This window comes from Schistocerca gregaria, chromosome 2 (genome assembly GCF_023897955.1).
Source record: "Schistocerca gregaria isolate iqSchGreg1 chromosome 2, iqSchGreg1.2, whole genome shotgun sequence".
In the NCBI taxonomy this organism is placed as follows: Eukaryota; Metazoa; Arthropoda; class Insecta; order Orthoptera; family Acrididae; genus Schistocerca; species Schistocerca gregaria.
In genome coordinates, this window is record NC_064921.1 from 352,897,265 (window position 1) to 352,916,659 (window position 19,395).

At 39.1% G+C, this 19,395-nt stretch overlaps 1 protein-coding gene across 2 annotated transcripts in view; it reads right to left on the minus strand.

The window, feature by feature from the left end:
* Window positions 1–19,395, minus strand: part of LOC126337041 (zinc finger protein 252-like) — a 99,119-nt gene that overhangs the window by 25,941 nt on the left and 53,783 nt on the right. For both annotated transcript variants that reach the window (XM_050001363.1, XM_050001362.1), the window contains one exon: window positions 10,363–10,466. In XM_050001363.1, coding sequence (XP_049857320.1) covers window positions 10,363–10,466 — 104 coding nt within the window. The remainder of the gene's footprint in view (window positions 1–10,362; window positions 10,467–19,395) is intronic.

Consider the following 19,395-nt stretch of genomic DNA (forward strand, 5'->3'; position numbering starts at 1 on the left):
TCCTGTGTCCTTCAATACTGTAAAATGACCTGAAAATTAGCTGAAACCTAGCTGAGCAGAAAAGAATGCAGATTCAAATAAATTCTACAAGGAATACAGTAATTTATAACAAATTCCAGGGTCACTTGCACAAAGTTAAATGATGTCTGATGCAAACAGTCACATATTCTACCTGATGTAAAATATCTGGATATTGATATGTAATGCAGGATAGACCACTAGATGTCACAAGAGGTGGGCGCGCCAGTATGAAAGGAGGTGGGAAGTACTGCATTGTCATTAGAGAAGTTGTAATAATAGAATGGTTTGGTCAACAGAGCTCAGTGACTTGGAATGTGGACTAGACAGTGAATGTCACTAGAGTAACAAATCCATCAAGGGCATTTCAACCATTCTAAAGCTACCAACATCAACAACTATTGGTGCGATTGTGAAATGGAAACGCGAAGCAACAATCACATCTAAACCAAGACCAGGCAGACATCTCACACTGGTGGACAGATTGTCCAGCATTGCAGAGGATAGTTGTGGGAGAAAAGTCACATGAAATCAGTGGAAGGAACCACTGATGAATTCCAAAGTGTTACCAAGAGTCCAACATGCACAATAAGTGTGCATAGGGAGTTAAAAAGAATAGTGTACAATGGCTGAGCATCTCCTCTTAAGCCACATATTTCTGTAATCAATGCTAAGTGACATTTAAGGTGGTGTAAAGAGCTTCACCACTGGGCAGTGGAGAACTGGGAGTGAGTGATTTGAATTACTAAATCATACGATCTGATGGATGGGTTTGGCGAATGCCTACTGTTGTGTGTATTGTCAACAGAGAAATATGGAGGAGGTGATGTTGCAGTATGAAGTGTTTTTTGTGATTAGGGTGTTTTCCCCTCATAATGCTTAAGAAAACACTAAATGTGGAAGCATATGAACATACGTTACAGCATTGTGTACTGCATGCATAGAGGAACATTTCAGGGAAGATGATCGTTTATATCAGCATGACAATGTACCCTGTCATAAAGGAGAATCTCCAAGGCAATGGTTTGCGGGCAATAACATTCTTGAAATAGACTAGAGCCCCTATCTGAGTCCAATGGGCCACCTCTGGGATGAGTTAGAGTGTCGACCTCACTCCAGACCTCAGTGTGCCACATCACCACCTTCTCTGGTTTCAGCTCTCAAGAAAGAATGGGCTGCATTCCTCCACATACATTCAGACACCACACTGACAGTGTCCCCAGCAAGTTTAAACAGTCACAAAGGTGGTGGGTTGACCCACCCATGTTAACATCCACTAACATGTCTCAGGATACATCTAATCAGACAATGTAACAAGTTGTCTGACAGTTGTAAAATGCTATTTATTCAAACAAATAGTGTCATTACTGGTTTTGAAACAACAGTTTCATCTTCAGACTTAGAAGCACATTTTTAAAATTTTTACATTAGCTTTTGGCTCTTTAGTCCCCCTTGTGTTGGAAGTTCCTTGTGGTGGTGGTGGTGCCCTACAGCAAGTAACTAAGTGAGAAATGGCCTATTTAACTGCTAACTGTACCTAATAACAAGTGAACACAACATAATCAATTCTTTAAGCTAAAACTGTTTTAGCAGTGGAGAAAATACAGATTGATTCTTGCAAAGAAGAAAACAGCAACCAGCCATTGTTAATAATGCTATTTACTCATACAAACAGTGCCATTACTGGTTTCAAACTGTCATGTTCATCTTCAGACAGCTGTTCTCATTTAGATGCACATTTGTTAAGGTTAACATTAGCTTTCAGCACTTTATTCCCCTCGTTGTGAAAGTTCCTGATATGGTAGTGCCCTACAGCAAAAAATCATGTGAGAAATGGTCTATTTAACTGGACCCACTAACAACTGAACAAAATGTAAACAAATCTTTAAGGTAGGTCTGCTTTAGGTATCCTACATCGAAAATCTCAAGTCATTATGTTGCAATGTTTACTGCTTGTGTCTGTTCAGACAATAGTGCTGGCACGCACAGGTGCACCCTAACCACCCAGGCCAAAAAGCGATTTACACACTCTTCAGTATTTTGTGAATGCAAAATAAACAATTTTTGAAAATACAATGGAATCGGACAGAGAAAAAAAATCTGCTCACCAAGAGGCAAAAGGAGGACATACAAATAAAGCTACTGAAATTCTCCCAGAAGAGTTGAAGAAGAAGGAAAAGGGGAGAAGGTAAAGGACTGGTGAGGTTACGAAATAAGGGAGAGTTCAGAAAAGGCGCTCAGAATCGCCAAGTCAGGGGAGACTTATGGACAGTATGAGAAGGAAAGACTGATTGCAGAGGATTTCAGCAGATGAGATTTGACAACCTGAGAGATTAAAGGTGTAAAATAGGGTAAAATGCAAGACAGAGATTACTGAGAAAACACTGTGCATGAGTTACTAAAAGCAGAATATATGTGTGCACCTGGAAAAATAGACAGGTCAGGAAATAAAAGATATAAAAAACTAAAAGGAATGAGAAAGCAACAATTAATGAGGAGAAATTCTGAGACCAAAGAAATTAATGTAAATTAATGCCAGGTGGGTTGCAAGAAAAAGGACATGCCATGCTGTGTATGTATCAGTGACGGTTCATTTCCTGGAGGTTTTTCTAGGGGGTTCTCTGGAAGGTGGTCTTCAAAGTTTCAAATAATTAACATAGAAAGGCTAATAATGAATAAAAAATAATTGATGTACAAAACACACCTACTTTCAATGAATGTTTGTATGAAAAATCCATTTTACACACATTAAGAGTAGAGGCTCTGTCAATGAAGTGTTCACTGAAGTCTATGATGCTGCATATGAAGTTTTTCTTGCTGGAGAGCATGCTGCTGCTGCTACAAGCCGTGACTCATAATGTTTCCCAAACAAGCTTTTATTTTCTTTAGATCACTCCGCCTCAGACGATGCTGCCAGTATGGTAACAATAACTTCAGTCATTTCACTGTTTCACCAAAGGGCTTCTGCAAATTATTTTTGAACAGGAATTTCAGAAGTGGGAGAGCATCACTGAGAGTTCTAAACTCATTCCTCATGCACTATATCTGAAGTTCTGTTCTCAGCTTATTGCACCCATCATAAAAAAGATTTTTTTGCACGACCTCTGCAAAAATGTTTGCAGACTTGTGTACAAAACAATTTTTTTGAAATAAAATAAATTTGCAGTGGTGACATATCTGTAAAGTCAAAGTGTTCAGCAATCTGATCGATAATTTTATCTCAAACTTTTCTAGCAACAACAGTTCTTGGAATTTGTTTCCATGCCTCTGTCTCTTCACAGGATGCAGCAGCTGTCTGCACATCGAAATAATCTCAATGATGCTATCTCTATCCCTTATTGTGCATTCAGTGGGTCAATTACTCATTTTTGTGATTGGCTGTACAACAGGGCAATGTATAACACAGTATGATTATAAAAAAGACAACCAAAATTGAAATTTGGCTATCTTAATTTCAGGTGGAGCCCTGTTGCTTCAGTGATTGTAATGGTAGTGACTATCTTTTACACAGCTTGCACAGCTCTTCACTGTTTCAATTAAAACAGCTATTTACTGTGAATAGGTATGGAAAGAAGAATCTCACTAAGGTCGGTAAAAAAATAAACCACCTAATATCCATATTATAACTCATTGCATAGGTTTAAAATCAGATTCAACTTACAGCCTTAAGAATGAACAAAACAGGCATGTTTAAAATGTTCTCAGACGAGTCTATGCACCATCACAGCTATGAGAAATAACTTTATTTGTAGTAGTCGGGTGTTCTGCCGGATGTTCGTGTCAAACTTGCACAATATTTCGACAGTGTGCCTCACTGTCTTCCTCAGGTGCAAGTTTGACACGAACATCCGGCAGAACACCCGACTACTCCAGAATGTCAGCATTTCGCCGGGAAAGCATGAAATCATACAACTTTATTTGTGTTTATCCACTAATGTTTCTTTGAGTGATTCTACTAGCACTGTTGGATCATGTTCAAGAAGAATAAGAAAAGTCTAAAATGCTTCTAAAGGTTGATCCTCAGAGAAAACATATCTGATAACTATGACAAACTGTGAAACTGTTGAAATAATATTGTCTTATACATGATAACTGATAGAAAATCAGTGATAGCAATTTTCTTTCTTACTTGGTCACAGTAAACATCCAGCAAACAGGAAAGGAAATCATTTTGAATATGTTTACATATGCCTTTGAAAGCAGTAGCCTTTGAAAGATAATCACTAGGTACAGCATCAAATCTGGCAGTGAAATCTAGAAGTCTGCGGGAAATTCCTGGGGACACCACAGTACACAATTTTAGAGAGTGTGCTATGATATTTGTAAATCTGATCATTGTGTCTTTCGACTGACAGCTTATAAGCACTTTCCAGTTGCTGCACAATATTCCATTTCACTAAGATATTGTGCTCTGGCTATGCAGTCACACATGATATGAACCACTCACCTTTTTTTTTTCTTTTTTTTTCCCTCTCCTGGGATAAACAGCATTTTCTTTTTCTTTTGCTAACAATGAACACAGAAAATCGTATAATTTGTTTGTGACATCACAACCATATATCCAATCTACTTTCTCAGAAATGTCTGGTCTGAAAATTCTTACAATTTTTTTACTTTTATCTTTAGTTTTCTTGGCTAACAATTTCCAGTGTCAGTCTCCTTAAGATCTTGGTCCAAAACTCTGCACTAAAATATCACACATACTGACTACTTCTTTCAGACACTGCATATCTGAGAACCCTCGTCTCTGAACTCACAACTACATATTGAATCTTCCTGTATGACAAACAGTAAAGTTGGTCACAGTAATGGCAACTTACTGCAAACAAACAAAAGAAAACTCCTTCTGGTCATTGCTGGCTTGACTCTTGTCAGTATTTCAGTTTCAGAACTATAATAGCTCACAGGGATCAAACATACAACAGATATCATAAGTTACAGAACAATGTCGATATGAATTATATTCAAAATCTGCTATTCAAGAGTCATATAGGTGGAACAACTGGGAAGGAATAGGAATGGTGTTTCAGTGAGGTTCTACATCAGGAGGGAAAATGGAGGCTCCTGGTGGATACATGCTTGAGCATTGCTCCAATGCTCAGAATAGGAGACACCTGCTGCCTCTGCTCTCTTCTCCACCCCTCATCTACAAGCTCAGCAGCTGGCATGTGGTATTCGGTGGTGCACAACCAGATTCTGCGCACATATCAAGCCAGGCATATGAAAGCTGACCACCAGTTTCAAACATCACTGTAGACGTCAGCAGGGAGGTTCATAAATATTACTGAATAATAATCTGACTGTTCCAAAAGAATGAGCGATTTTAAATTTAAAATCTTTATGCACTATAAAATTCTCTCAGATGTAAATACTTCTATGGAGGTTTACTGTTCTATTGTGACACAGGACGAACTGCCACTGATGTGTATTTTCTCTCTCTCTCTCTCTCTCTCTCTCTCTCTCTCTCTCTCTCTCTCTCTCACTCACACACACACACCAATTTGTTTGTCTCTGAGGGGGGCATCCAACGAAACCTCACTCGACCCCCCCTAACCCCATCCTGTGCATGGATGGTAGCAGGCCAACTTTGGAATCTTCAATGACTACCCTCATTTTTTACTGCAGATTATGATTCTACAGCAAAATCTACCCATTTTGTATGGAGCATTTTCTTCATTTCGCCACAGATGGTGCTGTAATCGGAGGAATAGAAATGGATACACAGTTGCAATTTATAACATGCTACCCAATGACACATGGGACCCCACCTCCATGCTGCGGGAGTGGGACAGGCCAATATTTCATAAGTTCTAATTGGAAACTTCAATGTTGTATTCCTCTAACATATCGAACAGGGCCACTCTGGTCATGGTTCGAGGTGAACGCTATCCTGTTTTTTTCAGTCAGAGTATGTGTTGAAAGATATCTGTTGTGTAAGATAGATACTGCCTACAGGAAAATTAAAGAGATGTTTGGAGATAAGAGAACCACTTGTATGAACATCAAGAGCTCAGATGGAAACCCAGTTCTAAGCAAAGAAGGGAAAGCAGAAAGGTGGAAGGAGTATATAAAGGATCTATACAAGGGCGATGTACTTGAGAACAATATTATGGAAATGGAAGAGGATGTAGATGAAGATGAAATGGGAGATACGATACTGCGTGAAGAGTTTGACAGAGCACTGAAAGACCTGAGTCGAAACAAGGCCTCGGGAATAGACAACATTCCATCAGAACTAGTGACAGCCTTGGGAGAGCCAGGCCTAATAAAACTCTACCATTTAGTGAGCAAGGTGTATGAGACAGGTGCAATACCCCCAGACTTAAAGAAGAATACCAAAGAAAGCAGGTGTTGACAGATGTGACAATAACTGAAGTGTCAGTTTAATAAGCCACAGCTGCAAAATACTAATACGAATTCTTTACAGACAAATGGAAAAACTGGTAGAAGCCGACCTCAGGGATGATCAGTTTGGATTCCATTGGAATGTTGGAACACATGAGACAATACTGACCCTACGACTTATCTTAGAAAATAGATTAAGGAAAGGCAAACCTACGTTTCTAGCATTTGTAGACTTAGAGAAAGCTTTTGACAGTGTTGACTGGAATACTCTCTTTCAAATTCTCAAGGTGGCAGGGGTAAAATACAGGGAGCAAAAGGCTATTTACAATTTGTACAGAAACCAGATGGAGGGTTATAAGAGTCGGGGGACATGAAAGGGAAGCAGTGGTTGGTAAGGGAGTGAGCAGGGTTGTAGCCTATCCCCGATGTTATTAAATCTATATATTGAGCAAGCAGTAAAGGAAACAAAAGAAAAATTCAGAGTAGGAATTAAAATCCATGGAGAAGAAGCAAGAACTTTGAGGTTCGTCAATGACCTGTCAGAGACAGTAAAGGACATGGAATAGCAGCTGAACAGAATGGACAGTCTCTTGAAAGGAGGATATAAGATGAACATCAACAAAAGCCAAATGAAAATAATGGAATGTAGTTGAATTAAATTGGGTGATGCTGTGGGATTAGATTAGGAAATGAGACACTTAAAGTAGTAAATGAGGTTTGCTATTTGGGGAGCAAAATAAATGATGATGGTTGAAGTAGAGAGGACATAAAATGTAGACTGGCAATGGCAAGGAAAGCATTTCTGAAGAGAGAAATTTGTTAACATCGAGTACAGATTTAAGAGTCAGGAAGTTGTTTTTGAAAGTATTCGTATGGAGTGTAGCCATGTATGGAAGTGAAACGTGGACGATAAATAGTTTAGACATGAAGAGAATAGAAGCTTTCAAAATGTGGTGCTACAGAAGAATACTGAAGATTAGATGAGTAGATCACATGACTAATGAGGAGGTATTGAATAGAATTGGAGAGAAGAGAAATTTGTATCTCAACTTGACTAGGAGAAGGGATCGGTTGGTGGGGCATATTCTGAAGCATCAAGGGATCACCAATTTAGTATTGGAGGGCAGCATGGAGGGTAAAAATCATAGAGGGAGACCAAGAGATGAATACACTAAACAGATTCAGAAGGACGTAGGTTGCAGTAAGTACTGGGAGATGAAGAAGCTTGCACAAGATAGAGTAGCATGGAGAGCTGCATCAAACCAGTCTCAGGACTGAAGACCACAACAACAACAATGTTTTGAAACATAGTATTGTCAACTTCAATACACTTAGTGATCCACTTTTCAAAAGACCGTACACAGGACAGAAACATATCTGCGGCAGTGTCACCGCCTGTTGACCCTTGCTGGTACACCCTATCTTTTGAATATTTCCACAGAAAACAATACGGCAATGTCAAATCCAGTGACCTAGTTGGCCAATTACTAGGCCACCACTGCCATTCCACTAAACAGTGTAAACACAGTCTAAAAACTCCCGTGCTTCAATTGCATAATGCACAGGGCAACTGTTATGCTGAAACCACAGAAGTGGTTGTACATCCAGAGCAACATCCTGCAGTAGTACTGGTAATTCCTGTTTCAAAAACATTCCATATTTGTGTCCTTTGAATGTGCTGTCGACACAATACAGACCAATGAGTTTTTTCCCCATGATGCTACACTATATGTTAACCGACCAAGGATGCTGACGGTCAACTTGCCTTAGCCAGTGGGGATTGCCTACACTCCAGTGAGGCATGTTATCACTTCCATCGTTTGTGAATATACACACATCAGAAAAAGACATGCCAATTCACAAAACATTACCCGGTTATGGAAATCAGTGCCATGAAGTTCTTGATGCAGTTACACATGGTAAGGATGACACTTATGATGCAGTACTGTGATAATACTACCTACAGACATACTGTAATCGCAGTTTAACTGCCAAGTGCATATCCGTGGGTTGTTGTGCACCAATACAGGTACAGCTATTTCAATAGCTTCTCTTGTAACAGGTTTGCTTCGTTTCCTGTTGCTAGTCTGTACACTGCCTTCAGACATAAAGCTGTTCACAACTTTGTAAAAGAATGAATGAGAGCCAGCTTTCTCTGGAAAATGCTCGACATACAAGGCAACTCTCCATAAATCAGGATCACTTCAGTTTTTTCTTCTGTGGTTGCAACATTTGTTGTCCATTTGCATGTCCGTTCTCCAAATGATGGGTATATGTGCAAGCAAATATCGTATGTTTACAGCCACTTTCTGTTCTATGTCTGCTTGATATGTGAGCTCCAGTCAATGTGTACTGCCTGTATGACACCTCATAGTTCACAAGACGGCCACGGTGTAGATACAGTGGCGCTCCGAGTAGTCCTCTGTTCGATATGTCGGAGAAATACAATACTGTGAATGGGGTTTTCAATCAAAAATTATTAAATACTGTCCTGTCCTACCCTGGCAGCATAGAGGTGGAGTCCCACGACCCTCTAGATATTCAAGGGCCACTGAGCAGCATGTCATAAATTACGATTGTGTACCCATTTCTATTCCTTTATTTCGCCATCCATGGGAAAATGAAGAAAATTCCTCAGACAAAAATGGTGCAGATTTTTATGCAGAATCGTAATGTGCAATAAAACATGGGGGGGGGGGGGGGGGGGGCTCCTATTGAAGATCTCAAAGTTGGCCCCTGCCACCAAAGCTTCGGGTGCGGTGGGAGCATCGAGTGTGGTATCGTTGGATGTCCCCCTTCGAGACAAACAAATTGGAATTATAACTTTCTTTTTTTACCCAATGTGTAGTTTTCAAGATATTTCAATGCCTTCATTTAAAATGAACACCCTGTAAATCATAAAGTTCTTTATACATTCTTCATTTTTTTGTGAACACAAGTAGTAATCATTGCAATATAATGATGCGGGATTTTCAGTGTAGGTAACTCAAAATTAAAACAGTTTTACCATCAAGATTTTTTTTTTTTTACATTGTGTTCAATAATTATTAGGTACAGCTAAATACGCCATTTCTTACATTTTGTTTTGCTGTAGGGCACCATCACCCAAGGAACTTTCACCACAAGGGGGAGTAAAGAATTGAAAGCTAATGTTAACCTCAACAAATGTGAATCTAAATGGGAACAGCCGTCTGAAGATGAACCTGAAAATTCAAAATCAGTAACAATGCTATTTGTATGAATAAATATCATTATTAACAGTGGTTGGTTGCTTTTTTTTCTCTTTGCAAGAATCAGCCTGTTTTTTCTACACAACCACAGTCTCAAAATCCAATGTTAGATAAAACTGGTATTTTAAAGTGTACAAGATAATGACCTGTGTTACTTACTTGTGATACTCAAACAAACAAGCAGTACTAGAAAGAATAACGTAAAGTTATTACTTGAGTGTCACATAGTTTCCCGATATCTTACTACTAAGGACATCCATATGACACTGTTGTAATTTTTTCATTTATTTTGTAAGTTATAATAGAACCTTTTCCAAGAACTTTCAAGCTGCAAGTCTTCTAAGGCTACAGGTTTGAACACTGCAAATTTATTTGAAGATTGTTTCTCTGATCTTAGAGCTTGTTTCTATAAAGATGAAGTTTGAATAAAGAGAATATTGTGTTGTATCATAACACTTTCATCTGTACCTCTACTTTAGCACATCTACTTTTACTGGTTTCAAAAGGTAGGTTTCTGAAACAGAACGGGGCAGGAGAAGGAACATTTGTCTGTCATGCTATCAAATAAGACCATATACAAAACTACTTGGGCTCATTCCAATTCAAGTGGTATACATTAGTGAAGCACTGCTGCCTGATTATTATATTGCTTTGTGTGAATATAAATCTCATCCAAATTCATTGTCACAATGCCAATCATTTCTAGTTTCAATAAACATATCAGATTACTATGTCCTCTATTAAAGGGATGGAAACTATAATCACTGACCTTGTACCGAAAATTTTTTCCACATGCAGTACATTTGTAAGGCATAACACCTGTGTGAATACGACGGTGTACTAAGTAAGACACTCGTTGACGGAAGCATTTGCCTGCAAATTAAACACATACACAAAGTGAAGAGCATATTCCAAAAGATACTAATTGTTCTACACATATACTTGCTACCACTTACCATTAGTACATTTGATGGTTTGTTAGTCACACGGCACACAACACAGTTAGGTGAAGATCAAAAATTACTGTAGTTTGATCTGAAAAGAGTTTTTAACAATGTTACTCATATCTACAAAGCTACATCAGACATCAAACACAATAAGCTTTCAATTTGAGCTATTAATGGGGAACTTTTGCACTAAACATTTATTGTACTGAAACTAATGCATTAAATATTTTCCAAGCAGTAAGAAATGATTTCGGGTTTTCATATACTGCCATTTATGTAAATAAAATCACAAAATCTACTATAATAATAAGCTGAAGTGGCCTAGTAAAATAGGACTGATCAATAACTTTGAGACACTGCCCACAAAAAAGTGCAGTCTGTATATTTTACAAAACACACATTCTAGTACAAAATATTTTTACAAAAATAAGGTTCCAGTCACTATATTCCTACAATTAGAACTTCCACAATCTCTGTACAAAAGCATTTTGCCAAAAAGGAAACAACCTATGAAAGATATGAAAATTTTGTTTCATTAATGTCAGGTGTGTGCAGAAAGTAGTGCAAGTTTTTTAGCCAATAGATGTATTGTCGATATCGTTACAAACATTTAATATCCTTCAAAGTAGTTCCCTTGGCAACTAAACACTTGTTTCAGCACGTCTGCCATGCATGGTACATGTCCTGGAAGGCTTCAATGGGGCCCTCAGTAAGGGTCCTAGTCATGCCGCCTTGGATGGCTCAACTGACCCAAAACAGATTCCTTTCAGGGTGGTCTTGATCCTTGGGAAGAGAAAGAAGTAGGCCGGGGCCACATCTGGACTGTAGGCATTGTAGTAGCATTATCAAATTATGCTTCACCTGCTCCTCATGGAAGCACAGAGTGGTGTGGCTTGGAGTGTCATGGTGGATCTCCCAGGTAGTGGCAACCTCATTTCTCATTTGGACAACCCTTTTTCACAGTTTTTCCAGCATATCAAAGTAGTAGGTAGCGTTCACAGTTTGGTTTTAAGGAACAAACTTTGTGGGCCATGCCTTTGGCATCAAAAAAATATCAACAGCATTTTCACTTTGACTTATTCATTCTTACTTTTTTTCAGCTTTGGGGACCCCAAGGTGTGCCACTCGCATCTCTAGACATTTTGATTCTGGATCATACCAGAAACAACATGTTTTGTACCCAGTACTGAGACTTTCTAAGAAAGAAGGTTCAGTTTCCACACATTTGAGGAATTCAGTCATGACAGTCACCCAATGAATCTTCTGATCTTCCATCAAAAGCTTGGAAACCAGACTGGCATTCACCTTCCTCATATGCACTTTACCAATCACATTTCATGCAAAATGGTTTTAAGAATGTTGAGAGTTTCTGCAGTCATTTGGACACTCACCCACAGTCAGAATTTAATAGAGCACACACACATGCCAAATTCTCGTTGGTTGTGCTGGTTGATGGCCATCCAGCATAGGGCTCATCGACCACCTCTTCTCAGCCTTCCTTAAAACCTTTCAGCCACCACAAAACTTGCAAATATGATAGAGCACTGTCACTGTAAGCTTACACAATCAATTGGTGGGTCTCTGCAAGAGATTTGTTCAGTTTCAAACCAAAATGTATAGCACAATATTGCTCGAGTGACAATTCCATCACATTTCGTGATACAGACACTAAACGGAGTGCGCAGAGACAATGACCCTGATGCTTGGAGCAGACTGATGAAGGCATGTCTTTGGGGCTGAGAGCCCCCACAACTAACCCAACTGGTCAGAATGCCCTGTGGCCATTTTAACTACATCACAAAAAACTTGAATTACTTTCCTGAACACTTTATACATCCCACAGATTTAAGATTATCATATATCACAGCAACACATGACTGAATGCAAAGCACAACACACGGCACAGCTCCATCTGACATCAAGGAAAACTGAATTTCAATAGTGAATGACACTATACAGCTTTCACCTGTCACACTGATACAGTTTACCATTCCTCCTCTACACTCATAAGCAAGAGTCAACCTGAGTGCCAGAGTACACTTTGTTCCCACTATAACATATAAAATTTTTGACAAAAAAGTGTGTTGTATGCATACTGTGCTTTGTGAATCAGAGTGTTGTCATGAAGAGAGTATTATTTTGTATATATCACAGAAATGGTAGAAACTTGAGGTTGATGGTCTCGCAGATGTATCTGTGAACTATGTACAAACATAAAAGTTCAGGAATTACCAAAGCCCATACCAAAATTTCAGGTAAAAGATCTTGCAGACTGTAGGATCTGCACAGAACCAATGTGCCTATATTCCCTGTCTGTCATATCATGATGAGTTCCAAACCCTTGCCTGCACTAGGTGCAATGATTAATCTATGTGAATAAACACTACATTTCAGTGGTGACCCCACAGATCAGATTAACCCTTTAAGTGACATCGGTAAATGTGTATACCATTGGCTTTAAATGCTGTTTATTACTTTATTTACAACAAACAATAGTTTTACTAGTATTAATATGTTCACAATAGTAACTATTTTTATGTTTCTAAGTTGGTAGGCAAGATATATTAGCAAACAAGTGAGTCATATCAAGTAAAATTTTATCACCTGTGGATTTACTGTTATGATATAAATGATGGTAGGCTAAATTCACAGCAACATTTCCTATATTATAAAATATAGAAGTCATTTTTATGCATATTTACAGCTATTTTTCCTCTGCAGCGTAAATGCATGCAAACAGATTGTTATGAATTCAGTTCTTAGGTACACCCAAATTTACTGATCAAATGTTCTGAATAGCGTCTTTTAATGAAGAATGAACACTGCAGATAATATTGGTTAACAAATTATCTTGAAAATGTTAACCACTGAGATAATATAAAATTATTTCTGCTGATAGTGTACATGTAGGATGATTACTGAAAGCACGCAATGTGACGAAAACAGTTCATGCACACAACCCAATACAACAAGCATATTATTTACTCATTTTTGGTACGTTTTTATAGTTGGAGGGATCATACTGATATATCTGACTATTTCTTCTAGATCTATATAAATAACATCATGAAGGAGGCATAGTTCCATGGCAGATGAAGTTCTGCATGGCTGCATAATGTACTACTGGGAAGAGCAAGCAGAAGAAGAGCAAGAGAAGAAGAAGAGTTGGTGAAGGCGGAAAGCATCGCTCGCGGGGTGGAATCGGAGCTAACTATTTGTAGTATCGTTCCCAGAACCGATCGCAGTCCTCTGGTTTGGAGCCGAGTGGAAGGCTTAAACCAGAGGCTCAGACGATTCTGCGGAGAGCTGGGGTGCAAAGTTCTCGACCTCCGCTATCGGGTGGAAAAATGTAGGGTCCCCCTGAATAGGTCAGGCATGCACTACACACCGGAAGCGGCTACGAGGGTAGCGGAGTACATGTGGAGTGCACATGGGGTTTTTTTAGGTTAGAGAATTCCCTCCCTAGGCCCGACAAGACGCCTCCTGAGACGTGGCAAGGCAGGAGTAGGTAAAATGCAACAGGGAATAACAATATTAATGTGCTAATAGTAAACTGCAGGAGCGTCTATAGAAAGGTCCCAGAACTGCTCTCATTAATAAACGGTCACAACGCCCATATAGTACTAGGGACAGAAAGTTGGCTGAAACCACATGTAAACAGTAATGAAATCCTAAACTCAGATTGGAATGTATACCGCAGAGACAGGCTGGACAGTGACGGTGGAGGAGTGTCTATAGCGATAAGAAGTGCAATAGTATCGAAGGAAATTGACGGAGATTCGAATTGTGAAATGATTTGGGTGAAGGTCACGGTTAAAGCAGGTTCAGACATGGTAATTGGATGTCTCTATAGGCCCCCGGGCTCAGCAGCTGTTGTGGCTTAGCACCTGAAGAATAATTTGGAAAATATTTCGAGTAGATTTCCCCACAATGTTATAGTTCTGGGTGGAGATTTTAATTTGCCGGATATAGACTGGGAGACTCAAATGTTCATAACGGGTGGCAGCGACATAGAATCCAGTGAAATATTTTTAAGTGCTTTACCTGGAAACTACCTTGAGCAGTTAAACAGAGAACCGACTCGTGGCGATAACATGTTAGACCTTCTGGTGACAAACAGACCCGAACTATTTGAAACAGTTAATGCAGAACAGGGAATCAGCGATCATACAGCGGTTACTGCATCGATGATTTCAGCCTTAAATAGAAATATTAAAAAAGGTAGGAAAATATTTCTGTTTAGCAAAAGTGACAAAAAGCAGATTACAGAGTACCTGACGGCTCAACACAAAAGTTTTGTCTCAAGTACAGATGGTGTTGAGGATCAGTGGACAAAATTCAAAACCATTGTACAATATGCGTTAGATGAGGATGTGCCAAGCAAGATCGTAAGGGAAAGAGCCACCGTGGTACAACAACCGAGTTAGAAAACTGCTGTGGAAGCAAAGGGAACTTCACAGCAAACATAAACATAGCCAAAGCCTTGCAGACAAACAAAAATTACGCGAAGCAAAATGTAGTGTGAGGAGGGCTGTGCGAGAGGCTTTCAATGAATTCGAAAGTAAAGTTCTATGTACTGACTTGGCAGAAAATCCTAAGACATTTTGGTCCTATGTCAAAGCGATAGGTGGATCAAAACAAAATGTCCAGACACTCTGTGACCAAAATGGTACTGAAACAGAGGATGGCAGACTAAAGGCCAAAATACTAAATGTCTCCTTCCAAAGCTGTTTCACAGAGGAAGACTGCACTGTGTTTCCTTCTCTAGATTGTCGCACAGTTGACAAAATGGTAGATATCGAAATAGATGACAGAGGGATAGAGAAACAATTAAAATCGCTCAAAAGAGGAAAGGCCGCTGGTCCTGATGGGATACCAGTTCGATTTTACACAGAGTACGCGAAGGAACTTGCCCCCCTTCTTGCAGCGGTGTACCGTAGGTCTCTAGAAGAGCAAAGCGTTCCAAAGGATTGGAAAAGAGCACAGGTCATCCCCGTTTTCAAGAAGGGACGTCGAACAGATGTGCAGAACTATAGACCTATATCTCTAACGTCGATCAGTTGTAGAATTTTGGAACACGTATTATATTCGAGTATAATGTCTTTTCTGGAGACTAGAAATCTACTCTGTAGGAATCAGCATGGGTTTAGAAAAAGACAGTCGTGTGAAACCCAGTTTGCGCTATTCGTCCACGAGACTCAGAGGGCCTTAGACACGGGTTCACAGGTAGATGCCGTGTTTCTTGACTTCCGCAAGGTGTTTGACACAGTTCCCCACAGTCGTTTAATGAACAAAGTAAGAGCATACGGACTATCAGATCAATTGTGTGATTGGATTGAGGAGATCCTAGATAACAGAACGCAGCATGTCATTTTCAATGGAGAGAAGTCTTCCGAAGTAAGAGTGATTTCAAGTGTGCCGCAGGGGAGTGCTATTCACAATATACATAAATGACCTGGTGGATGACATCGGAAGTTCACTGAGGCTTTTTGCAGATGATGCTGTGGTGTATCGAGAGGTTGCAACAATGGAAAATTGTACTGAAATGCAGGAGGATCTGCAGCGAATTGACGCATGGTGCACGGAATGGCAATTGAATCTCAATGTAGACAAGTGTAATGTGATGCGAATACATAGAAAGATAGGTCCCTTATCATTTAGCTACAAAATAGCAGGTCAGCAACTGGAAGCAGTTAATTCCATAAATTATCTGGGAGTACGCATTAGGAGTGATTTAAAATGGAATGATCATATAAAGTTGATCATCGGTAAAGCAGATGCCAGACTGAGATTCATTGGAAGAATCCTAAGGAAATGCAATCCGACAACAAAGGAAGTAGGTTACAGAACGCTTGTTCGCCCACTGCTTGAATACTGCTCAGCAGTGTGGGATCCGCACCAGATAGGGTTGATAGAAGAGATAGAGAAGATCCAACGGAGAGCAGCGCGCTTCGTTACGGGATCATTTTGTAATCGCGAAAGCGTTATGGAGATGATAGATAAACTCCAGTGGAAGACTCTGCAGGAGAGACGCTCAGTAGCTCGGTACGGGCTTTTGTTAAAGTTTTGAGAACTTACCTTCACCGAAGAGTCAAGCAGTATATTGCTCCCTCCTACGTATATCTCGCAAAGAGACCATGAGGATAAAATCAGAGAGATTAGAGCCCACACAGAAGCATACCGACAATCCTTCTTTCCACGTACAATACGAGACTGGAATAGAAGGGAGAACCGATAGAGGTACTCAGGGTACCCTCCGCCACACACCGTCAGGTGGCTTGCGGAGTATGGATGTAGATGTAGATGTAGATGAAGATTCAGAATTTGGAGGGGAGACTGATGCAAATAATTGTAGCTGCTATTTCTACAGATTGAAACACTACTATAGTATGTGATGGTAGTTCGGGATCACAGTGTCAAATGGATCAGTGGGTGAAATGTCTCGTACAGAAACAGAAGATATGGTAGACTTTTTGTCTCTGCTTGAAGACGAATCTCATGAAAGCTGTGAATCTGACTCTGCTACTGAAGCGGTTGCAAATGTGTATTTATATGCGTGGTCTAAATTTGGTATGCGTGGTCTAAATTTGGTTGTGAACCCCAGTTCTTTAGGAAATGTCTTCCTCCTGAGGGCATATGTTTACTAACATAAGTTGCCACTGATAATTTCCTGTAATTTTTTTTCAAATTTACCAATGGAACTACCATGTACAATTTTGTGCTCCTGATTCACTGGCATTAATATTTACTACCTCACAATTCTTGGTGGGCTTGGAAAAACATAATAAGAGTACATACTGATGTGTTTCATTGTTATGCTGGATGAAACAGTCATTTAAAGAGTTATGGGAAATTTGATAAGATGACCAACTCACATGCTCACAATTTTGACTTGTCAGAGAACTCCTACTGATGATGGTGATGTCAATGTTGATGGACTGGTGTCTCCTTTTGTCACACATACCTGACAATATAGTAAACTGCACACTCGCCATACTGGTATTACCATATTTTGTCTTCTAATATGTCAGCTATTATCCTCTGTGTCATGTGCTGCTGTGATACCATCTTCAGTTCATTAAGATAACAAGCCAATCATCTTGATAATCTTTGTGAGAAATGTATTAAATGTCTCTTATTTTACTTTTTTGATGTTTCACTTACTGCGATCAGTATAGTATGAATACAGTGAAATGCACTGTGGCACCCTGTAAGACTAAGGTAAATCACACTGTTGATCAAATGTAACACCTGATTAGAATTTTCTACAGAGCATTACTTTTCTACCAATTTTACTTTTTAGTAAATCATCCCTGTCTTCCAGTATTATTTGCATTCCACACTACTAGCTTTCATTTGGAAAACAGAACAACTAGAAGTAGTACAGAACTTTAGGGCAAATGCAGTATCATGGCACAATGAAGACTATGCCATCTTTATCTCAGAGACAACTTCAGATAAATGTGCAGTAAACTGCTGCAGGAAGGGCTCTATTTACAGAACAGCAATTTGTCAAGTATTTTTCAGAAGTTATTCCACAGATATTGTGAACAACATCAAACAGGTTTTCTGCAGTCTTGGTGGACCATCACACTTCAAGTATAAAACCTAGATTCCACTGCAAAAATGCTGTCAACAAACAGTAATCTCAGTAACAACTAAAATAAATTTCTTAACATTTCTGCTTCACACATTCCAGATGGTACCAGAAATCGTTTTTACACATCTCTCACCTTCTGCATCAAATAAACAGAGGGTAAATCTTTCTGCATAATATGTCATAAATGATTTGCCATTTATGAATCTATTCTCCACTCATTCAGTAGTTATTTCAGCCTGCTCAATGCATACAGGAGTTAGTAACACACAGCAGTTGTCAGTTTGCTTATAAGTTTGAATCTTTAGCCTAATGTCTACCAGTCAAGTTCTCTAACAATGTCATACACACTTCTGGTAACTACCAGCTACGAAAGCTAGAAGGTTTTAAAAATACTGGTCATGTTTAACAAAAACATGTTGCATTAACAAACACACACAAACTTCTTCAAACTGACCATACAGTAAAGATTATTCTATCAATAACATTTCATAACTTACACGGGTCACTTCAGTTTGCTGTAGTTCTGAAATACATTTACCCCATATCATACACGGCTTCATGTGATACAAGACCTCTGAATCTGATTAAGGAGTTGTTTCAGAATGATCAAGTGAAGTCCTATTTGTCTGTTTACAATTATAAGTACACTTGGGAAACAAGACATGCATATAAGTCTCAAGTACCATAGCAGGACTAATTGCTTAGTCATATCAATGTTAGTTTGGCTTCAGTTGTTACACATGCATTGTGCATGTTCTAACCCTTTAGACAACAGACATCACGCCACTGGTAACATGGAACTGTTGAGTGATGGTATATCATGTGCAATGGTATGATAAATATACTAATGATCAGTCAGCAAAATACTAATTAATTGTTTACATTTAGCTTTCAATACAACTGACAACTAACAGACTATAACCATTCTGTACATGAAGTTATACTACATCATTGTGAAAATCCAGGAAATAGCACACACTGCACAACAGTTACACACTCTTTCTGAAATACAGAACAAATTTTGAAATACAATGGAATGTGGCAGCTATTTCGTTTTGAACTGGCAAGTGCTTTCCATAATGAAATTAAGTCCAGCCTCATAAAAATAAATAGATGAAGTCTGACATCTCACTATCATTGTGAATCACTCCTGCTGTTTTTATGACACATGTATTCACAAATCATGTACACTGAAAAGTCAAAGAAACTGGTACACCTGCCTAATATCCTGTAGGGTCCCCGTGAGCACGCAGAA